The 20243-nt window shown below is 39.0% G+C and overlaps 1 protein-coding gene across 1 annotated transcript in view; it reads right to left on the reverse strand.

The window, feature by feature from the left end:
* Positions 1-4196: 4196 nt before the first annotated feature.
* The window catches only part of NLRP14 (NLR family pyrin domain containing 14), a 29159-nt gene continuing 13112 nt past the window's right edge, over positions 4197-20243 (reverse strand). The window contains exons 6-11 of the mRNA XM_006089672.1: positions 17115-17285; positions 16137-16307; positions 14505-14675; positions 11807-11977; positions 5003-5173; positions 4197-4332 (exon numbers count right to left, since the gene is read on the reverse strand). Of these exons, the coding sequence (XP_006089734.1) occupies positions 4197-4332; positions 5003-5173; positions 11807-11977; positions 14505-14675; positions 16137-16307; positions 17115-17285 (991 nt within the window). The remainder of the gene's footprint in view (positions 4333-5002; positions 5174-11806; positions 11978-14504; positions 14676-16136; positions 16308-17114; positions 17286-20243) is intronic.

Consider the following 20243-nt stretch of genomic DNA (forward strand, 5'->3'; position numbering starts at 1 on the left):
TTTCGAAGGTGACGAACGCGAAGCCCGGGACTTGCTGGTTTCGCGGTCCTTCATCAGGAGCACCTCGATGACGCGGCCATACTTGCCGAACTCGGCCTCGAGGGTTTTCTCGTCGATGTCGGGGCTGAGCGCGCCGATGAAGAGCTTCCCGGGCGTCCGCTTCCACCATGCTGCGGTCGAGGGGCCGGGACGCGGGCGGCGAAGGGGCGGCAGCCCTCGGGGCCTCAGAGCTGGCTGGCCGAGGGCGGCTCCTACCGGTCGGGCGGCGCGTCGCGGGAAGCCCCGAACGCAGCCGGCGTCCCCGCTGCGCAGGCCGAACGTGCGCCCGGATTGTGCCGCCGGCGCAGGTTCCGCAGCCCGTCAGGCGCCGGCCGCGCTGATTGGCTGGCTGGTTATCCAAGGCTCAGCCCAGGTCCCGCCCTGGGGGAAGCTTGGCAGTTTGGCCATTTTCTTTCCGCCATCACTACGCTCCCCTGTATTAACCTGGCCCCGGTTTAAGGTTTTAAGGCCTTCCCGTGAAGTTCCGCTGTGAAATTAAAACTATTCGATTAAAAATAATGTTTTCCCCATTATTCTTAATGAGAACTGTATTGCATTACAATCAAAGTTACCGAAACCGTTTTTTTGAACAGAAATAAGTTCATTGAAAGACGAAATAATAGCACTTTAAAAGTTTAAGGATGTAGTTTATACGCAGAAGGTATGTGATTTTTTGCGAAAGGGGACGAGATGACTTGGTCGGTTGTTGGGACAGGAAGGAGAGGGCATCGCTCTTTGGGCGCAGTTTTCTTCGTTTTTCCACCTCCGAAGGGCTCGGATATGTAGCCTTGACACTGCCCTTTCACACGCAGGTTATTGGGCAGAAAGTCACATTCGGACAAAATAAAGGCGCAACAGGAGAACGCGGCCACGCGTCCGAGTAGCAGTTGAGCAACATAACAACTGAAGGTTTCACCTCTCCGTCTTCAGTGAGGAACTCCTCAGGAAAAAAATATATATATATTCTGGGTTTACTCAAATAAATTACACAATTCAAATTTATTCCTTACAGTGTTTTCCAAAGTGAATAATAATTTGGTGGATGTATCTTTGAGGCTTTAACATTAAAAAAAAAAAAAACACTTTAAAAACTATATTCAGTTTTTCTCGGGGCTGTTTTAAAACGTAGTATAAGTTTTTCCAAGGTTGCTTTGGTGAAAATAGCCGTGAGAAGTCTTTGTGTTTATATGTGTACGTGTTACGTTAGTTTATTGCAGTAGCTATCCAATGATGAGATAGTGAAAGTAGGCATTTTGGTGAGGTTTTTACTTCAGTGGGGATGATTTTAAGGTTTCAATGTTTTTTATCACGCATGAACGGCAATTAAAGCTAAGTGCATCACATCAGTTCATGTGATGAATTGCAGTAACAGATTTTTATTATGAAATCATTGTATTTCTAGGCTATTTGAGATGTTATTGATTTTTAAATATAGTGATTATTTTTGTTTGCTCATACTTAGAAATTTTACATTTCTGAGCATATAGCATATTGACCTATGTAGGATTTTCTCCCTCATATTGAGCTGGGGAGATTTTTGCCTAAATTTCTTTTAGTTTTAAGTCTTCCAATTTTTAAAATTTTCTCCTTGGATTTGATTTTTGTAGGATATACTTTTCTAAGAGTTATCTATTTTTAATTTGAAATTTTATTTTAATAGCTGTTTTGCTTTTCTCTCTTTTTTATGATCATCTTGTCAGAAGTTTATTTTTTCAAAGAACCAGCTTTATTATTTGCTGATCCTCTGTTTTGACTTTATTTGCTGCTGTTGCCTTCCTTCTTTCTACATCCTTTGGATGAACAATTTGTATATTTTGTTCTAAATTTTTAGGTAAGACACAGTGCAGAGTTTTTTAAAGGTTTTTCCCCTAATTTTTGTATCTAAGTTTAAAATTTATTCTATATGGACTAGTTAACAGCATGGCCTGAGGTGGCAAACATAGGTTTTTATTTTCTTCAGTTTTAACTTTAACTTTATTTAGTAAATAGACAAGGCTTTATTTTGAATTGGTTCCATTTTAAATCACAGTTTAGCTATACACAAATCCAGAAACTAATATGTAGCTTAGAAGAGAAGCAACTTAGTGTGTTCTATTCTAATTTTTTTAAATTAATATCTCAGTTTAAATTTCTAGTTGTAACAAGACTTTTCTTCAGTCCACCTAGTTCCAGGTGTACAGCACAGGGGTTAGACTTTTATATAATTTATGAAGTGATGCTCCTGATAAGTCTAGTACCCACCTGGCACCATACATCGTTATAAAAATATTATAAGCTAGGTTCCCTATGCTGTACTTTACATCCCCCTATTTTGTAACTGCCAATTTGTACTTCTAAATCCCTTCACCTTTTTCACCCACCTGCAACCCTCCGTCCCTCTAGCAACCATCAGTCTGTTCCCTGTATTAATAAGTCTCTATCTGCTTTGTCTATATTATTCTTTAGAGTCCACATATAAGTGAATTCATAAGGTATTTGTCTTTCCCTAATTTATTTCACTTAGTATAATACCCTGTAGGCCCATCTATGCTGTTGCAAATGGTAAGATTTCATTTTTTATGGCCAAGTAATATTCCATCGTGTACATATAACACCGCTTTTTTATTTAATCATCTACTGATGGGCACTTGGGTTGCTTCCATATCTTGGCTATTATAAATAACACCGCAATGAACATAGGGGTGCATATATCTTTTTAAATTAGTGCTTTGGATTTCTTTGGATAAATACTCAGAAGTGAAATTGTGGGTCATAAGGCAGTACCATCCTCCCCAAGACACTAAACATGTGACTAAGGCAGTGGTGGCGAACCTATGACATGCGTGTCAGAGGTGACACATGAACTCATTTTTTTGGTTGATTTTTCTTTGTTAAATGGCATTTAAATATATAAAATAAATATCAAAAATATAAATCTTTGTTTTACTATGGTTGCAAATATCAAAAAATTTCTATGTGATACAGCACCAGAGTTAAGTTAGGGTTTTACAAAATGCTGACACAACAAGCTCAAAAGGTTCGCCATCACCCGACTAAGGTCATCTTGGGGCTTCCAGGGCAACCTGGCTGTCAGGTGAATACCACCAAGGGATGTTCATGCAGAGCATGAGAAATGCTTAGCTGAGCCCTTTCTGAATTCTAATCCACTAACTCATGACATAATGAAGCGGTTGCCATTGGAAGCTATTAAGCTTTCTGGTTGTTTGTTACACATAGCAGTAAATTACCCAAACATTCTTTTACAGAAAATTTTACTGTGCTTCCTTTCTAGCAAATGGAGGAACCTGTTTTTCACTCTAACCCCAATATATCTTTGTCTCCTTTTATCTTCACCAGGCTACAGACAATGTTCACTGCAGAAGTGGACTCCCATTTCTATTGACTCTAGTAGCTGCTCAAATATTAACGTCCCAAAGAGTTTCCTGGGAAATACTTCAAAGGCCAGTACCTAGGACCCTCACCCAGATACTCTGATTCAGTAAACATAGTATGGGACTCAGGAATCTAAATTTTAAGAAACACCCAAGTGATTCTGACATCAGTGGCCCCAAGAACATACACAGGAAAACATTCAATAAATCACACCAAAAACGGCGAGGCTTTGAACTGAGCCACTGCAGTGGGCACGGAGAGAAAGGAAGCCAAGGTGCTCTTCCCTGGCGCCACCCTCCAAGCTCATTTCTAGGCTTCTCACATCTGGATTCTTAGGTTCTGCATCCAATTAAAAACAGCATGGTGCCTGGCCAGCGTGGCTCAGTGGTTGAGCATCAACCTATGAACCCGGAGTTCGCGGTTCGATTCCCAGTCAGGGCACATGCCTGGGTTGCAGGCTTCATCTCCAGGAGGCAGCCCATCAATGACTCTTTCTCATCACTGATGTTTCTCTCTCCCTCTCTAAAAATCAATAAAAAGATATTTCTTTTAAAAAAACCATCATGGTACACTTTTCACAGAGCATTTTATGTTTTTTCTTTTTATTTTAGCCTCTCAAACTCCTATGTGAAGTAGAACAACATTTGACAGAGAAGTGATTAACTACATGTAACAAACATCGAATGCACTATGTCTGGGCATAGAGTACCTAAAGCTCAGAGCCCAAGGCCTTGTCACTCTGAGGTCTTTCTTTTACTTTTTCAAAGAATGTCAAGTTCTTCACATCAGAAACACTTCCACCAGGAACCATCTTCTTCATTCTGATCACTGCAATCCTGCTTAATGACTAGGTTTGGATTGCTAACTTCCACAGCTTCCAGCAGCTCCTGGGCTTCCTCATCAAATGCCTCTGTGCACAACCTGAGAAAACAAGGGAACATCTCTTCTTGCACTCGATTTTCCCACAGCCCTTTCCTTCCTCATGAAATGTTATTTCAATGGGGTGGGGGACCATTAAAGTAGAGAGAGAATATTAACATGGCTGGGGAATAGAAAAAGAAACTGAGGGACATGCTGAAGGAGATACTGCAGCTGAAGGAAAATGGGATATAGGAGAGAATAGATGAAAATTTAAAAGAATCCTCCAAGAGCCCCCCTTTTTTTGTTGAGCAAAATAGTAATACTAATGATGATGATGAAAACAGCTAATATGTACATTGTTTATCACATGTTAGGTACTGTTTTAAAGACCACCTATATTGACTCAGGTGAATAAGCCTATGTGTAGATATTATCATTTCATATTATCATCTTACAGATAAGGTAACTGAAACACAGAGAGACTGGGGACTAGCACAAGTTCAAATATCTATTAAGTGGCAATAAACTCAGGTAGTCTGGCTCTAGAGTTCGTGACTCTAACCACTATGTACATTGTCTCAAAATTCAGTGTTCTATGGGAGAAAAATAAGGGCCTAGAAAATGCCCAGGGGTCCACAATCAGGTTGATCTCAGGGCCTGCAATAATGAGTGGCTCCCCCAGTCCCTCATTCCAGAAAACTTTCTTCCTAAGAAGCCAATGAAGACTTACCCTAGAACTTGTAGTTTACATTCAGGAGACCTCAAGACTTCACATAACTTCTTAATTCCTTCACAACCTAAGGTATTCTGTACCAGGTCCATTTTTATCAGTCTTTGGTTGCTGCTAAGAGTAGAGGAGAGATCCTGACAACAGAGAGAGGTCAAACCACAGTATTCCAGCCTGCAGGGAAGAGAGACTACAGATAAAATGAACTTTATCCCATGAAAGTCAGCAAGCACGAGAGATCTGGGAGTGTAGGATAACTCTCAAAGCATAAAAAAATGAGTACGATTAGGGGAAATGCAAAGACTGTAAGTACTTATAACATTCATTATTCTAAAGATTTGTGGGCTGAATATATCCCTTTCAATATCATGAATTGGAAATTCACAATTATAATCCAGGGCATAAATAAAATACGGAAGCACACTAAGGAAAACTATAATGCAGTTGAATCCTTGAATGGCATTAAAACTATAACAACATAAGTAGGTTTTAGAAATAAGGTATTGTTAAAAAAGCAAGGTGTCTCTAGCACCATGCCATTTATGCAAATACAAATGCATGCACCGAAAAACAATATCATCTTTTACAAGGATACACACAATTCTATGGCAAATTTCAAACACATTAGGTCAGGTGCCTACAGGTGGAAAGGACAGTGGTTAGTGGAGATAAATTAACCAACTAACCAATCAATGACCAATGGGTCCTTGCACAAACCACTGATAATACAATACCATGAACTAAGGAAATATGTTAAACTCAATACCTGATGATTCCCCCCAACCAACTAATTTATATTTAATGTTCACTTTAATGTTTACCTACTCATTCAACAATTGAGTGCCTATATAGATACTGAGTATACAAAATGTTTTCTTAAGTTGATGCCCACATGGAACACACATTAGCATAGTGGAGCAATAGTCACACCACTAAATATGACACAAAGTACACAAATATCACACAAAATAAACCTTATGGTAAAAGGCATTATAAACATAAAAGATTATCAAGAATTCATCAGGCAACAATCATTCTAAATTTGTAGTCACTAATAACAGTCAAAAAAGCTGTGGTACATTACCCAATGGAATATTATGCAGCCATAAAAAAGGAAATCTTATTTTTGCGACAGCATGAATGTAGCTGGAGATTATTATGCTAAGCAAAATAAGCCAGCCATGGAAAGACAAATACCATATGATCTCACTTATATGTGGAATCTAATGAACAAAATAAACTAATGAACAAAACAGAAATAGAGGCTTGGATACATGAAACACAGATTGACAGCTGTCAGAGGGGAAGGGGATTGGAGGACTGGATGAAAGAAGATGAAGGGATTAGCCAAAAAATATAAATGCATACCACACAGACAACAATATGGTGATGGCCAGAGGGAAAGTGGGTGAGGCGCAGGTGGGCAAAGGCTGGGGGGAATGCGGACAGAAAGAGACTTTGCTTGGGGCAATGGGTGCACGATGCAGCATGCAGATGATGTTTTGTTGAGCAGTACACTGGAAATCTGTATGGGTTTGTGAACCAATGTCACCCCAATAAATCCAATAAGAAATGCAGAAAACAAAACTAACAACTACAAAAATGAAAAACATGTCTATAATTATAAAGGAGATTTTTAACATTTTCACAGTAATTGAATTATCTTGAAAAATCACTAAAAAACATAGATTTGAACAACAGGATTAACAACCTTAACTGATACGAAATATTGCACCTAATCAACAACTCTTCATATTCTTTTCAAGTGCGCTATGGAGCACATATAAAAACTGATTATACACTAGGCCATGAAGCAAATGGCATCATATTTCAAAGAACTGAAACCATGTATGTTCTCAGACTGCAATGCTAGAGAGTAAATATAAAAAGATAACAAAAAAATTCTCCTGTGTTTGAAAATCAAGGAATACACTTCAAAATAATTTGTGGGTTGAAGAAAAAAATCATAAGGGCATTTAAATATTTTATACTGCAAAATAGCAACACTTGTAGGATGAAATTAATACAGTGATTTAAAGGAAAATCATAACTTTGAGTCTGTGTTGGAAAAGAAGAAACATTCATAAGCTAAGCATCCAACTCAAGAATTTAGAAAAAGGAATGGTAAAATAAACTCAACCAAAATAGAAGAAAAGAAATAAGATAGAAACAATTAATGAAACATCATTAGATATCTAAATCACTAGAGATGACTCGGAAATTAATCAAATAATAATATTAGACACTTGCCAATAAGTTTTAAAATTTAGATGAACAGGTAAAAGCATAAGAATACTATTACTTACCAAGATTATTTGATAAGAAAACCCTACATAAATGTATATATTTTAAATATTAAATAAGAATTTAAAAAGTCACACAGAGGAAGCTTCACATCATATAGCTTCACCAGAAATTTCTACAAAGCTCAAAAAATAAATAATTCCAGTCTTGCACAACCATATGCCAAAATGCACACCTGACTGGCTAAAATTTTAAAGAATAAGTCTGACAAAATTGGCAAGAATAGAGAGCAATAGGAACTCTTCTTACACACTGGAAATGGTAGAATAAATTGGTACAATCCTTTTGATAATGTTTGATAAATCTGAAGACATATATTCCCCCATGATATAACAAGTCCACTCCTAAATATTTACTCTAGATAAATACTTATGCATGTGCCTCAGAATTTATGTATTAAAATATTTATAGCATCACTAAGTCATAAAAGAAATACAAATAACCCCACCTACAAGAGAATGGTTATTACAGTTTTGGTGTGGTCATTCATTGAAATCTTTTACAGCAATAAAAATGAATTAACTACAGCTACATGAAGCAACTGAATGACTCTTACAATCATAACATTAAGCAAAAAAATTCATTGACGCCAAAGATTATGATTCCATGTATATAAAGTACAAAATCAGGCATAATTCAACCATATTAATGGTTTAAAATTACATATACTCATGGTTCACTTACAGGAAAACAAATAAATGACTGCCATAAAGTCAGGACAATGGCTGCTTACTGGGGAGAAGGGAAGAAGTTGTGATTTCAAAGGGAAGATTGAGGAGAATTTAGTTTGCTGGAGAAACTCAATTTCCTGACTTGGGTGTGGTTACATACATTTATTATTTTTTTAATATTAGTTTTATTCACTTTTCTGTATTTATCTTATATTTCATCATGAAAATGTTTAAAATATGATTTGGCAAAGCTTAAACATAACAGAAAATAAAAATAAAAATTATAAAATGAAAGTCACATTAGAAGTGGACAAGTGTATTTTCACAATTGCTGAATGACTTGAATGACTGCTTGGCTGTGTTCATAGTATTTTTGTCATCATTCGTCTGAGAGTTTCCAGAGAGTCCACTGCCTGCTGGCATTGAAACTAGTTGCAGAGAAGTCTGAAACCAGTGGATTCTTCATCTTCTGTTTCCTTATTTGTTAAAGATGCTTTGTCTTTACACCTGTATGCCAATAATTTGTCCTGTGCGGACTTGTCTTTACTAGTATTTTTCTGGGGAAATGGTGTGCCTGTTTAATCTATAGATTGTGCTCCTTTGGGGGGTAAGGTTTCCTATCTTTAATTTTTCTTATCTATTTGTCAAAAAATGTTTTTCAGGATCACTAATATGTTGGATTTCTTCTGTTGGTTTTCCTTATCTATAATTTTCCTTAATCTTTTGAAACTTATGCTGAAAATCATTTTTAACAAATAAGGACACTGAAGGGGAAGAATCTGCTGGTTTTACTAGTAGACTTTTCTACAACTAGTTTCAATGCTAGCAGGCAGTGGACTCTCTGGAAAACTCGCAGAGGAAGGATGATCAAAATACTATAAACACAGCCAACCAGTCAACCAAGCTCACAGAAATCGAAGACATTTTCAGATATGCAGACAAGGAGAATAGCACCCATGTCCTCTATTTCAAGGAAACAATGGGTCAATAGTCAAGGTATTCAATGAGCATTCCATAGTCTCTGTCGGCCACAAGCATCTGGTATTGCTGAGCTCTGGAATGGCCTCACAAAATTAAATAACAAGATTTTTTATTCTACCTCTCTTGCCAACCCCAGGGCAGTTTGATCACTAAATGCAGCTATCTCCTAAAATGGTTCACCTCTATTTGGCTCCTCCTGGGTAATGATTAGGTTGCAAGTGATACACTTGCATCCTAGGTTATCCAGAACAACTGTGGAATTTCAGGATTGCATCCTGACCATTCCTGGGCATGGTGCTTTTCTTTCCCTGACAGTAACTCCAGGCTAGCCTGGTTCGTACATCCTCCGGGTGGCAGGCCAGCAAGAAGGGACCTGTGATGTTCAAACTTATTCAGTTCAGACAGCTAGATTCTCATTTGGATTGACTAGGCCCCAGGTCATGAGGATAATGATCCTTTGGTTGAGTACAGTGCTAGACAAGAGCCAAGGTGTGGGGCATAATGGCTTTCAGTAAATACTATAAAACTGCTTCTGTCCTTCCACCTGATCCCTCTGGACTGAAGGTACAAATGGGGGAATAGTGAAGGGATACACTGACTTCATTGCTGGTGGGAAGAGTAGCAACAACAATACCTGGGAAGGAACACCTTAGAACAGTGGTTCTCAACCTTCTGGCCCTTTAAATACAGTTCCTCATGTTGTGACCCAACCGTAAAATTATTTTCGTTGCTACTTCATAACTGTAATGTTGCGGCTATTATGAATCGTAATGTAAATATCTGATATGTAGATGGTCTTAGGCGACCCCTGTGAAAAGGTCGTTCGACCGCCAAAGGGGTCGCGACCCACAGGTTGAGAACCGCTGCCTTATAACTTGAGAGGTACAGGGACTGGGGAGAACAATGAAGACTCTCTTTTTCCAACAATGGAACCAACAATGCCACCTGGCAAAATAGTTACATGGTCTGCTTTAGTCAAGCAACAACTGTGGCTGGCAAACTGACCCACGACCCAGTTGTCATGCTGGCCACACATGCTATGAGAAGAGAATATCTCATGTACACATGGCAGGACTTAATTATTCTGCTGTGCCTGAGACCATCAATGGCAGTCCCTGAATGTGGACCCCTCTCATATGTTTACAAATACAACCACAGGTATAACCTCTTTTCAGTCTGACTGATACAAATTCACAAGCTTCCTGATGCCAGAAAAGCCTGGGTTAGGCCATATATGGCAAATGAAGGAACTGTAACTATTCAGTGACACTGCCCATATGACAAACCAAATCAATAAATGATGACCCAAGTCAAACACAACACAAATACCACACTGCAGTGGCTGGTGCTATATGTTATATGTTTGCAATTGGGCAAGTGTGGCCCAATGAATGTCTCTTTACTGGGGATGGGAATGCTGTCACCCATCTTTTTTCCCATTTATTTATTGCCAATGTCACTAAGATTGGCAGGTCATTCTCAATTCCCTTTTATGAATTGTAATGGATAATAAGACCTATTGTTCCTCCCTGGGTCTAACTCAATTAGCTGAGTCCAGGACCCCGGGCACATAGTTGAAGTTGATACTGAAATTTGGCCTCTTCCTGTGCTTGGATACCTGTTGATAGTGGTGTTAATGAAGTGGTGTATAAGACAAATGGAACAAATTTGGTCCCAGCCTCTGTTGGTCAGATTAATTAGAATGCCCAATGGAGTGGCAATTTCTTGTGAAAATAAACCAGAAGCCAAGGCTGTACTGTGTAGAAAAAAGAGTATTGTTGGGAGACATTCTTCTATATGTCTTTTGTCCTCCTACATTTTTGCTGATAACTCTTTACCCAGGCCATTTCCTAGGATGCATGTGTAATGAGCAACCTTGTTGGATGAGGTAATAATGTGTCGCTCTCCAGGACAAAGAGCAGGCTTACTCCCTGCATGTTATAAAATGGTTGAGTCCCCAAACTCAATGTTCCTCTCTTGGGATGTAACCTAATGCATGTGCAGGCATCCACTGGGCTCCTCCACAACAATCCTAGGGGACTTACGGCTCAAGGGAAACTGACACAAACATTCCTAATGCTTGTGTGGTTATGCATAAAGTCCTCTGTCTCTGGTAGGATTCTATGTCTCCTGTCAGTATCCATGAGACAGCAGTAGGCTATCTTATTAGATAATAAAATTAAATTTCAGACCCAACAGTTACAACATCATCATTGCTGTGATAAAAACATATACACAGTCCACAGAATATGAAAAAGCAACACTGTCTTGTAAGATTCAGAGAGATATATCATAGTGCCTGGCCTTCCCACATGTAAAGCAAAATTTTTGTCCCAGAAGTCAATAATTCATGCTGCATGAGTGAAAATGTACTCTCCAATCTTAGTTCAAAATATTAAAAAGAAAATAAAAATCTAAACAATATCTAAACATAAGTATTCAGAACACAGGATAAGATTGTTAGGTTGCAGGCTCCTTGAGAGCATCAATAGCATTTTTCTAGATAGATGATGATTAGTAAAATCTACAACTTAAAAGAAATAATTAATACAAGGCCAGATGGGATATCTGAAGGATGATAGAATGTGGAAGACCTAAATTAAATCCCATTTACTTAATGCATACTCTGTCCAAGGTGCTGAGAAGGATGTAAAGAAATGTGAACTATAGCTTCTATACTAATAACATACAATACACATTGACCCATCTATTTGAAATTCAGATTCTCACTTCTGAGAGTAACTTACCTTGTAACCCCATCCATTTTCCATCCTCTCTCCATATGCTAATTTTCTCCTAGCTATACTAGCCACACATAGCTTTCATTCTCCTAATGGAAAATTGAACTCACCCGAGCCTCTGAATATTACAGTTTGGATGTTTCAAAGCTTCACACAGAATTTTGACTCCATCATCCTGCAAGTCATTGTTCCCAAGGTCCAGGCTCCGCAGGTTTGGGTTGTTCAGAATAGCAGAAGCCAGGTCCAGACAACAGGCACTAGTGAGAACACAACCCATCAGCCTGTAAGAAATACAAAAGAAAAGGGAGACCTTTAGCTGTGAGGCTTAATTAGTTTACTCCTGGAAGAGATTCCCAGATATTTGCACCTTTTTTGATCCTTTTCTATCTATAATCCAGGATGCACACAAGAAGGTCTAACATTACCAGTACAAACAGATGGATTTCTTAATAAGCAGAAAATAAAACTGCTTTCTCCTACAAACAGGTCATCATCTATCAAGCTTGCCAAATAAAGGTGTAAACACTTATTCTTATCAATACTAAAAAAGATAAGCTTTCCCAAGAACCCACTGATGTCTATACTTTCCGTTTCTAATATCTTTTTTATATAAAAATGCTTTCTAGGAATCTATCTCAGAGTGTTATCTCCAAAGAATCAAGAAGCTACGTATAAAAAGATACTTTCTGTCTTTGCAGGATATACAAGAGCATTTAAAATATGGCCTCAAATGTTCTCTTTCCCTCTTTGGTGCCCATCCTATTCCCCAACCACACAATCTATTGTTTTCCAAATATACCACATCTGTCCTCATTCCCTTTCTTGTCTCTCTTCTTTCCTTCTGCCTGGAATATCAACACATAACAAAATCCTCTTCATCTTTCAAGCCTAAAGTGACTCATGTCTCCTCTGTCCCATTCCTTGCTCCTTGGAAACTTCTGTCATATCTTTATAATAAAACATGAAATATATTAGAGTTGGCATGTACTTTCCCTACGATCAGCATTTTGTGAGTTACTTGGGCATAAGAGCATCACCTTAATAATAACCTTTAGTCCCTTCATCATCTAGCTCATATTTGTTGTAAATGTTGGTTGAGAGAACTAGCATGGTCTACAGCAGGGGTCCTCAAACTTTTTAAACAGGGGGCCAGTTCACTGTCCCTCAGACCGTTGGAGGGCCGGACTATAGTTTTTAAAAAAACTATGAACAAATTCCTATACACACTGCACATATCTTATTTTGAAGTAAAAAAACAAAACAGGAACAAATACAATATTTGTATTTGCATGTGGCTCACGGGCCGTAGTTTGAGGACCCCTGGTCTACAGAGACTATAAAGGCAGCTGAGAAAGCACCAGCAATGCAAAGGAGAAAAACTGGGCTAAGCAAATATCTTGTGGGTTTAGGTCACTTAGCAATTATATCTCCATAGCTGAAATGAAGGCATTGGATTTAATGATAATTTCCATTGTGTAAAATTTTATTTTCTAATTGAACAATAATCGAGGAAATTTCAGAGAATCGCATTGTAACCCATATCATATTGTATTTTCCTAAAGGAAGTACAGGCGCTTATTAGACCCAAGAGTTCAGTCACTTTAGTGTTTACAGATGTGACGACCAACTTTTAAACTCATTTGGAAATTTGGTTGTCATGAGTCAGTCCAGTCAAGACAAACACCTCTGGGCATACCAACAATCTTGAATTTATAGTTCTAAAAAAACATTGACTCATCCAGGCTAAGGGTCAGTCCCATGGGAGTCCCTAGTGGGAAAGTGAGCTGAGACTGCTAAGTGACATCTATATCTTGCTTCACTCTAGCTACAACATTTATATAATGCAATGTTAAATATTGTGCAGTCATCAAAAAATCAGTAAGATAATCCTATATACTAAAAGGCTAATATGCAAATCGACCAAACAGCGGAATGACCGGTCGCTATGACGCGCACTGACCACCAGGGGGTAGATGCTCAAAACAGGAGCTGCCCCCTGGTGGTCAGTGTGCTCCCTCAGGGGGAGCACCACTCAGCCAGAAGCCTTGAGCCAGGCTCACGACTGGCAAGTGCAACAGCAGGGGCGGGAGCCTCTCCTACCTCCGCAGCAGCACTAAGGATGTCCGACTGACTGCTTAGGCCCGCTCCCTGAGGGCTCCTGGACTATGAGAGGACACAGGCCAGGCTGAGGGATGCCCCCCTTCGAGTGTGCGAATGTCGTGCATCGGGCCTCTAGTTGTATATAAGTATTTAAATGTGTTTATGAAATACTCTTGTGTGAAAAAGAAACTCAAAGTCACATCTATACAGTTATCACAACTACACATACATGTATCATGCAAAGATATGTATGCCTCTTCACAAAGTAAGAGAGAACATAAGAATAAACACAATTATTGTTAAAGAATGATTGGATTATTGGATAGTTTTAAAAATTCCTTCCCAGTTTCTTTAAAAGTGTTCCCAATTATAAGAAAGAAAAACCGGTAGAGCACAATTTCAGCTTCATGGATGTAAGGTGAAGGACACAGTAGAGTCACTGGGGCACAACCAAGGGAAAAATAAAGTAACTAACTACTGTTCAGCCTTATGGCCCTGGTCCTCCTTACCAGAGGAAAGTTGACTGTAATTACTGTATTAATTGGTTTAAAAAAAAAAAAAAGGCCGATGAACAGACTTTCTCAGGAAAAAAGAGAAAGAGGGAAATATTCTTTCCTCCGACAGATGCTCAGCTCTGTCTTTCTTTCCATACCTCCCCTGTGCTCACAGTAGTTAAAGCTACACAAAACCAATGTCAAAGAAACCTACTCCAGGTCCTGAAGATTGCAGCCTGGATGCCGAAAGACATCACACAGAAGCTTTACTCCATCGTCTTGTAGCTGGTTTGATGCCAGATCCAGATGTGTCAGACTCTTGTTGCTTCGGAGGGAAGATGACAGGTGCTCACAGCTACCTGAAGTGAAATGGCAACGTCGCAGCCTACGGAAGGACAATGTGAGGAAAATGGAATCGTTGCTCCAGAGCCAGAGATTTTATCCTTGAAAAATTTCATGTTACGATCTCTATCCACGTCTCATCAAACAGCCTCTTCCCTCATTCCCTCTTTGGCTGTCTCACTTGGGAAATACAGGTTTGCACCAAATTGGGCTACAAACTGGATTCATGTTCTTCAGAATTTTTATTATTATAAATAAAACTGGATAGAAATATAGTATCCTATTGCAGAAATAGCTACATGGAGCCAAGAAGCAGTCCTATGGAGTAGAATGGAATTAATCACAATAAAATAAGTACTTTTTGTACATAATAAAGTGGCATTTCCAATCAGTAGGGAAAAGATAGATTACACCATAAATCATTTCAGGACAACAGACCTGACATGGGGGAAAATAAGTTTAAGCATTATAACAAATTTAATTTGGAGTACTTTAACATTTAAATGTTAAAAATTAATTCATAAAGAGTATGAAAAAGATGACATATGTGGATTTTTTAAAAGAAAGGTATTTCCCACTATGAAAAACCTTCTGGAAGTCATGAGGGGGAAGAAAACTAGACTTCAGAAAAAATTTTAAGCTTCTATATTCTAAAAATGACCATGAAGAAAACTAGAAATACAGCAACATGCTAGCTAAATTATTTGTAATACATAAAATATAATAGTAATAGAGTATTTGTTATATCAGTAAACATAATATATAACATAGATACAGAAAACACCCAGAAGAAAACTGAGCCTATGAAGAGAGAATCCCTAGAATAGTAAGGGCAAAAAAACATTAGAAAAGATGCTCAACATCAAACCCTTTTTAACTTTATTTTCAATGAAGTAATTAACATTGATAAAAAAGATTGTAGATCCTCAGTGAGGATATCAAGATACAGGCCCCTAGACTGCTGAGGGAATAGAAACAATCTATTTGGAGCCAATTTAACCATATCTGACAAAATTAAAATTTTGGCTCATCAATTCCATGTCTAGGAAATTACCTAATAATAGAATAACGCAGTGTGATCCAGCCATACCAAAGAATGCTGTATTTCTGTTTAATGGCATTCCTACATATTTACCTATTCTGAGCCCAGAATATGGAACTGAACAAGTGGACTTTAGTCCTGAATCCATTTTGTTGTAAGCATTAGGCAAGTTGCATAATCTTTCTAAGCCTCAGATTCCTCATCTGTACAATGAGGCACTTAGAACTCAGGTTGCCTATTTGACACAAACAGGAACTTCTGTGCAGGTTAAAATTTAGCACAAAGGCCAGCACACAGTAAGGACACAATAAATGCCAATTATTAATATCATCATCTTCATCATTATCACTAAGGCCAACAGTAGGGAGAAAGCAAGGGACAGAATGTGTTCGTATTTTCTCATTTTAAATATATTTCAAAATGTTTATTATATTGGAAGGCTAAAAGCTAGTAGACACTTACACAAGGCTCTGTAGAGTGCACTGTGGATGCTTCAAGACATCACTCATAAGCTTTACTCCACCATCTCCCAAGAAGTTGTCTGCCAAGCACAAATGTGTCAGCCCTTTGTTGCTGATGAGAGCCAAAGAGAGATCCTCACAACCAGCTACTGTGAGGCCACAGCTTTCTAAGCTGAAGGAGAAAAACAAATGGGAAGGGATCAGTCAAATCCCAAAGTTCGTGCTTCTCTTCTCCTTCACAGGGAAGTTAGCTGGTACTTACAACCCCTACACCTCAACTATAGACTCAACTTCATCAAAGCTACTTAAATTATGGGTTCCATTTCAGCTATGCACAGGGTGAATTGAAACAAAAAATAGGAGAGAAGAGGAGAAACCTGGAAAAATGAAAAATAACAAGTCAATCATGAAGAAAAGTGTGTAAAAGTAAAAGAGGAAGGGCAATTATGCTAAGTGAAATAAGCCAGTCAATGAAAGAAAAATACCACATGATCTCACTCATTTATGGATAATAAAGACCATTATAAACTGATGAACAAAAATAGATACAGAGGCAGAGCAGCATCGAAAAGACTGTCAAACTACAGCGGGAAGGCCGGGGAGGGTTAGGGGTGGGGGGCGGAGATAAGAGATCAACTGAAGGACTTGTATGCATGCATATAAGCATAACCAATGGACACAAGCCACTGGGGGGTAGGGGAGGTTGGGGGAATGTCAAGGGGGGAAAAAAAGGAGACATATGTAATACTCTTTGTAATACTTTAAGCAGTAAAACAAAATTTAATAAATAAATAAAATGCAGGATAGTAAAGAAAAAAAAAGAGGAAGGGCAGTAAAGGGGGGAAAGGAGGAGCTCATCCACAATTAACAAGTGAACCAACTGGTGTCAAGACCCAGGCAGATTGCCTGTTCAGTTCATAACTAATCTATCCAAGGCTGAACAAAATGACTCTACAGAAAACAAAGCAAAAAGACTCACGACAGTCTCTCTAGGTGACAGTTTGGATGTCTTAAGGCCTCACACAACAGCTCCACTCCGTCATCCAATATATTATTGGTCGACAGATTCAGAAATATCAGGCTGTGGCTTCTGATGAGAATCTTGGAGATATTCAGACAACAAAGTGTAGTTAGGCTGCAGGATTCCAGGCTAGAAAAAAAAAATACAGAAACATTGAAATGACCCCTCCTTGGAGAAGAATTATAACCAACGCTCACCCAGCCAGAGCATTTGGTCACTGGACCTATCTGGGTCTTTGGGACCTTTTCTGAAAACCCAGCTTAACTCTAGAGTAAGAGTGATTTAATTCCATCAAAAGGCTCTGATAGAGAGTTAGAAGGGGAGGGTCTTTTCCATCTCCACATCCCCAATTCCCTATGAAAATATGCTATGAAAACATTAAAAATATTTTTAAAAATATATTTTTATTGATTTCAGAGAGGAAGGGAGAGGGAGAGAGACATAGAAACATCAATGATGTGAGAGAATCATCAATCAGCTGCTTCCTGCATGCCCTGATCGAGCTGCAACCCTGGCATGTATCCTGACGGGGAATCAAACCGTGACCTCCTGGTTCATAGGTCAACACTCAACCACTGAGCGACAACAGTAGGGCTAAAAATATTTTTAAATGATCACATTTTAATCTGGGAGGAATGTCCTCTACATGGATGGAGGTGGACTGGAGAAGAGCTGCATCCTTTCACTCCGATTTATGAAACAGATGGACAGGAAGTCAGGAGCAAAAGCTGCCACTCCTACTACTGCCTGCCAAGAGCTTACTTACAATTGGGAGTCAACCTACGCTTTCTGAGGAACCTAGTCCTTACCAGTGAAAACGAGAAGTAAATCAGAAGTAAAATGTTTCTAAAAATAAAGTTTGAAAAGGGCAGCAGCAGAAGAAAAGAAGTGTATGTAGAGCCCCTATTTTTAGACTCATATTTAGAGACCACCTGTGCTTTGGGCGTGGCTGGGCCTGATACCAGCAGCTATTTATAAAGAGAGTCCAGCGGCAGCAATGTTTTTGGAATGTGGAGTTGTTTTGATTATTTCTTTTAATCAAGGACTTATTAACTTGAGTCCCCAAGAATTGATTCTCTTCATCAAAATCAGGGCATACAGAGGTAGGAACAGGATTGGACCCAATAGATGACCCAGAACATGGCCTAAGGTTGAAAACTCAACTTGCCCTGAAAAGGTGTTATGGACTGAATAGTGCTCCCCCAATTCATATGTTAAAGCCCTAATTCCCAATGTGACTGCATCTGGAAACAGGGCTTTTAAAGAGGTAATTAAGTCAAATGAGGTCACAAGAGTGAACCCCCTAACCCCGTGGTCAGCAAACTGCGGCTCGCGAGCCACATGCTGCTCTTTGGCCCCTTGAGTGTGGCTCTTCCTAAGCCTTAGGAGTACCCTAATTACGTTAATAACAATGTACCTACCTATATAGTTTACGTTTAAAAAATCTGGCTCTCAAAAGAAATTTCAATCATTGTACTGTTGCTATTTGGCTCTGTTGACTAATGAGTTTGCCGACCACTGCAACCCAATAGGACTGGACAAGATACCAGCAATGTACAAACACAAAAAAGGCCATGTGAGGGCACCATGAGAAGGCAGCTGTCTGCAAGCCAGGGGTCCTCAAACTTTTTAAACAGGGGGCCAGTTCACTGTCCCTCAGACCGTTGGAGGGCCAGACTATAGTTTTAAAAAAAAACACTATGAACAAATTCCTATGCACACTGCACATATCTCATTTTGAAGTAAAAAAAACAAAAAACGGGAACAAATACAATATTTGTATTTGCATGTGGCCCGCAGGACGTAGTTTGAGGACCCCTGCTGCAAGTCAAGGAAAGAAGCCTCATCAGAAACCAACCCTGCCAGCCCCCAGATTTAGAACTTCCAGCCTCCACAACTGAGAAATAAATCTCTGTTGTTTAAGCTACCTAGTCTGTGGTATTTTGTTATGGCAGCAGGAGTAGATTAATACTAAAGGGCATTATATCAGCAGCCAAGCAGGCAGTTAGGGAAATGAAGGAAATCTCATACATTATATTTGGAGAGAGGTCTTCTAGACAGAAAAAGAGTACTATGAATTAATTCTTAAAGATTTAACAGAAAGAAAACATCTAAAGGGACAGGAAATAAGCACATGTATTACATGGCCAGCCAACTGTTCATAGCTCTTATAACAGGAGGTCTAAAACAATAAGACTAGAAACTTTCCCACATGAAATGACAATAGGAGATCTACAGGACTCCTGATTACTCCTCAGTGGCCACCCACAATGGGATAACATCCAACCCTACATAACGTAGTGTTTTATTATTACAAAGCTCTCATGACTTCTGCCACGAAACACTCCATTCACTGGTGTAAGGAGCCCTATTAGTTGACCCAGTGAAATGGTTTCCTGTCTAAAAGCTTAGTAACCAGGCCTACATCAAGGCTTGTCAAACCTCAACTGATGAAAGAGATCTAATCAAGTCCTGCTGCTCTGTTAGGTGCCAAGGCATTTTGTCTTGGATCCACAGCTCCCACCATAAGAAAATATCTTTCCCTCCACTTAACAGCTTTTTGCCACTAACATGTTTTACTTTTAGAAAGAGACTCCAATGACCTACTTCTCATTTGAGTTCCAGAACCAGAGGCTACAGGTTATATAAAATTCTTCAAAATGTACTAGAACTACTTCCTAGATCAGCAGTGGACAAACTATGGCCCGCGGGCCGGATCTGGCCCGTTTGAAATGAATAAAACTAAAAAAATAAAAAGACCATACCCTTTTATGTAATGATGTTTACTTTGAATTTATATTAGTTCACACAAACACTCCATCCATGCTTTTGTTCCAGCCCTCTGGTCCAGTTTAAGAACCCATTGTGGCCCTCGAGTCAAAAAGTTTGCCCACCCCTGTCCTAGATGGTAAAACCAATACCCTAACCCCGTGGTCGGCAAACTGCGGCTCGCGAGCCACATGCGGCTCTTTGGCCCCCTTGAGTGTGGCTCTTCCAAAAGATGAAAGATGTGAACGCGAATGAATATGGTAATTGAGAATTGCATCCTGTAAAACCTAGTGAAACCTAAAAATAAATTCCCAATGG

This window comes from Myotis lucifugus, unplaced genomic scaffold (assembly GCF_000147115.1).
Source record: "Myotis lucifugus unplaced genomic scaffold, Myoluc2.0 scaffold_61, whole genome shotgun sequence".
Lineage (NCBI taxonomy): Eukaryota > Metazoa > Chordata > Mammalia > Chiroptera > Vespertilionidae > Myotis > Myotis lucifugus.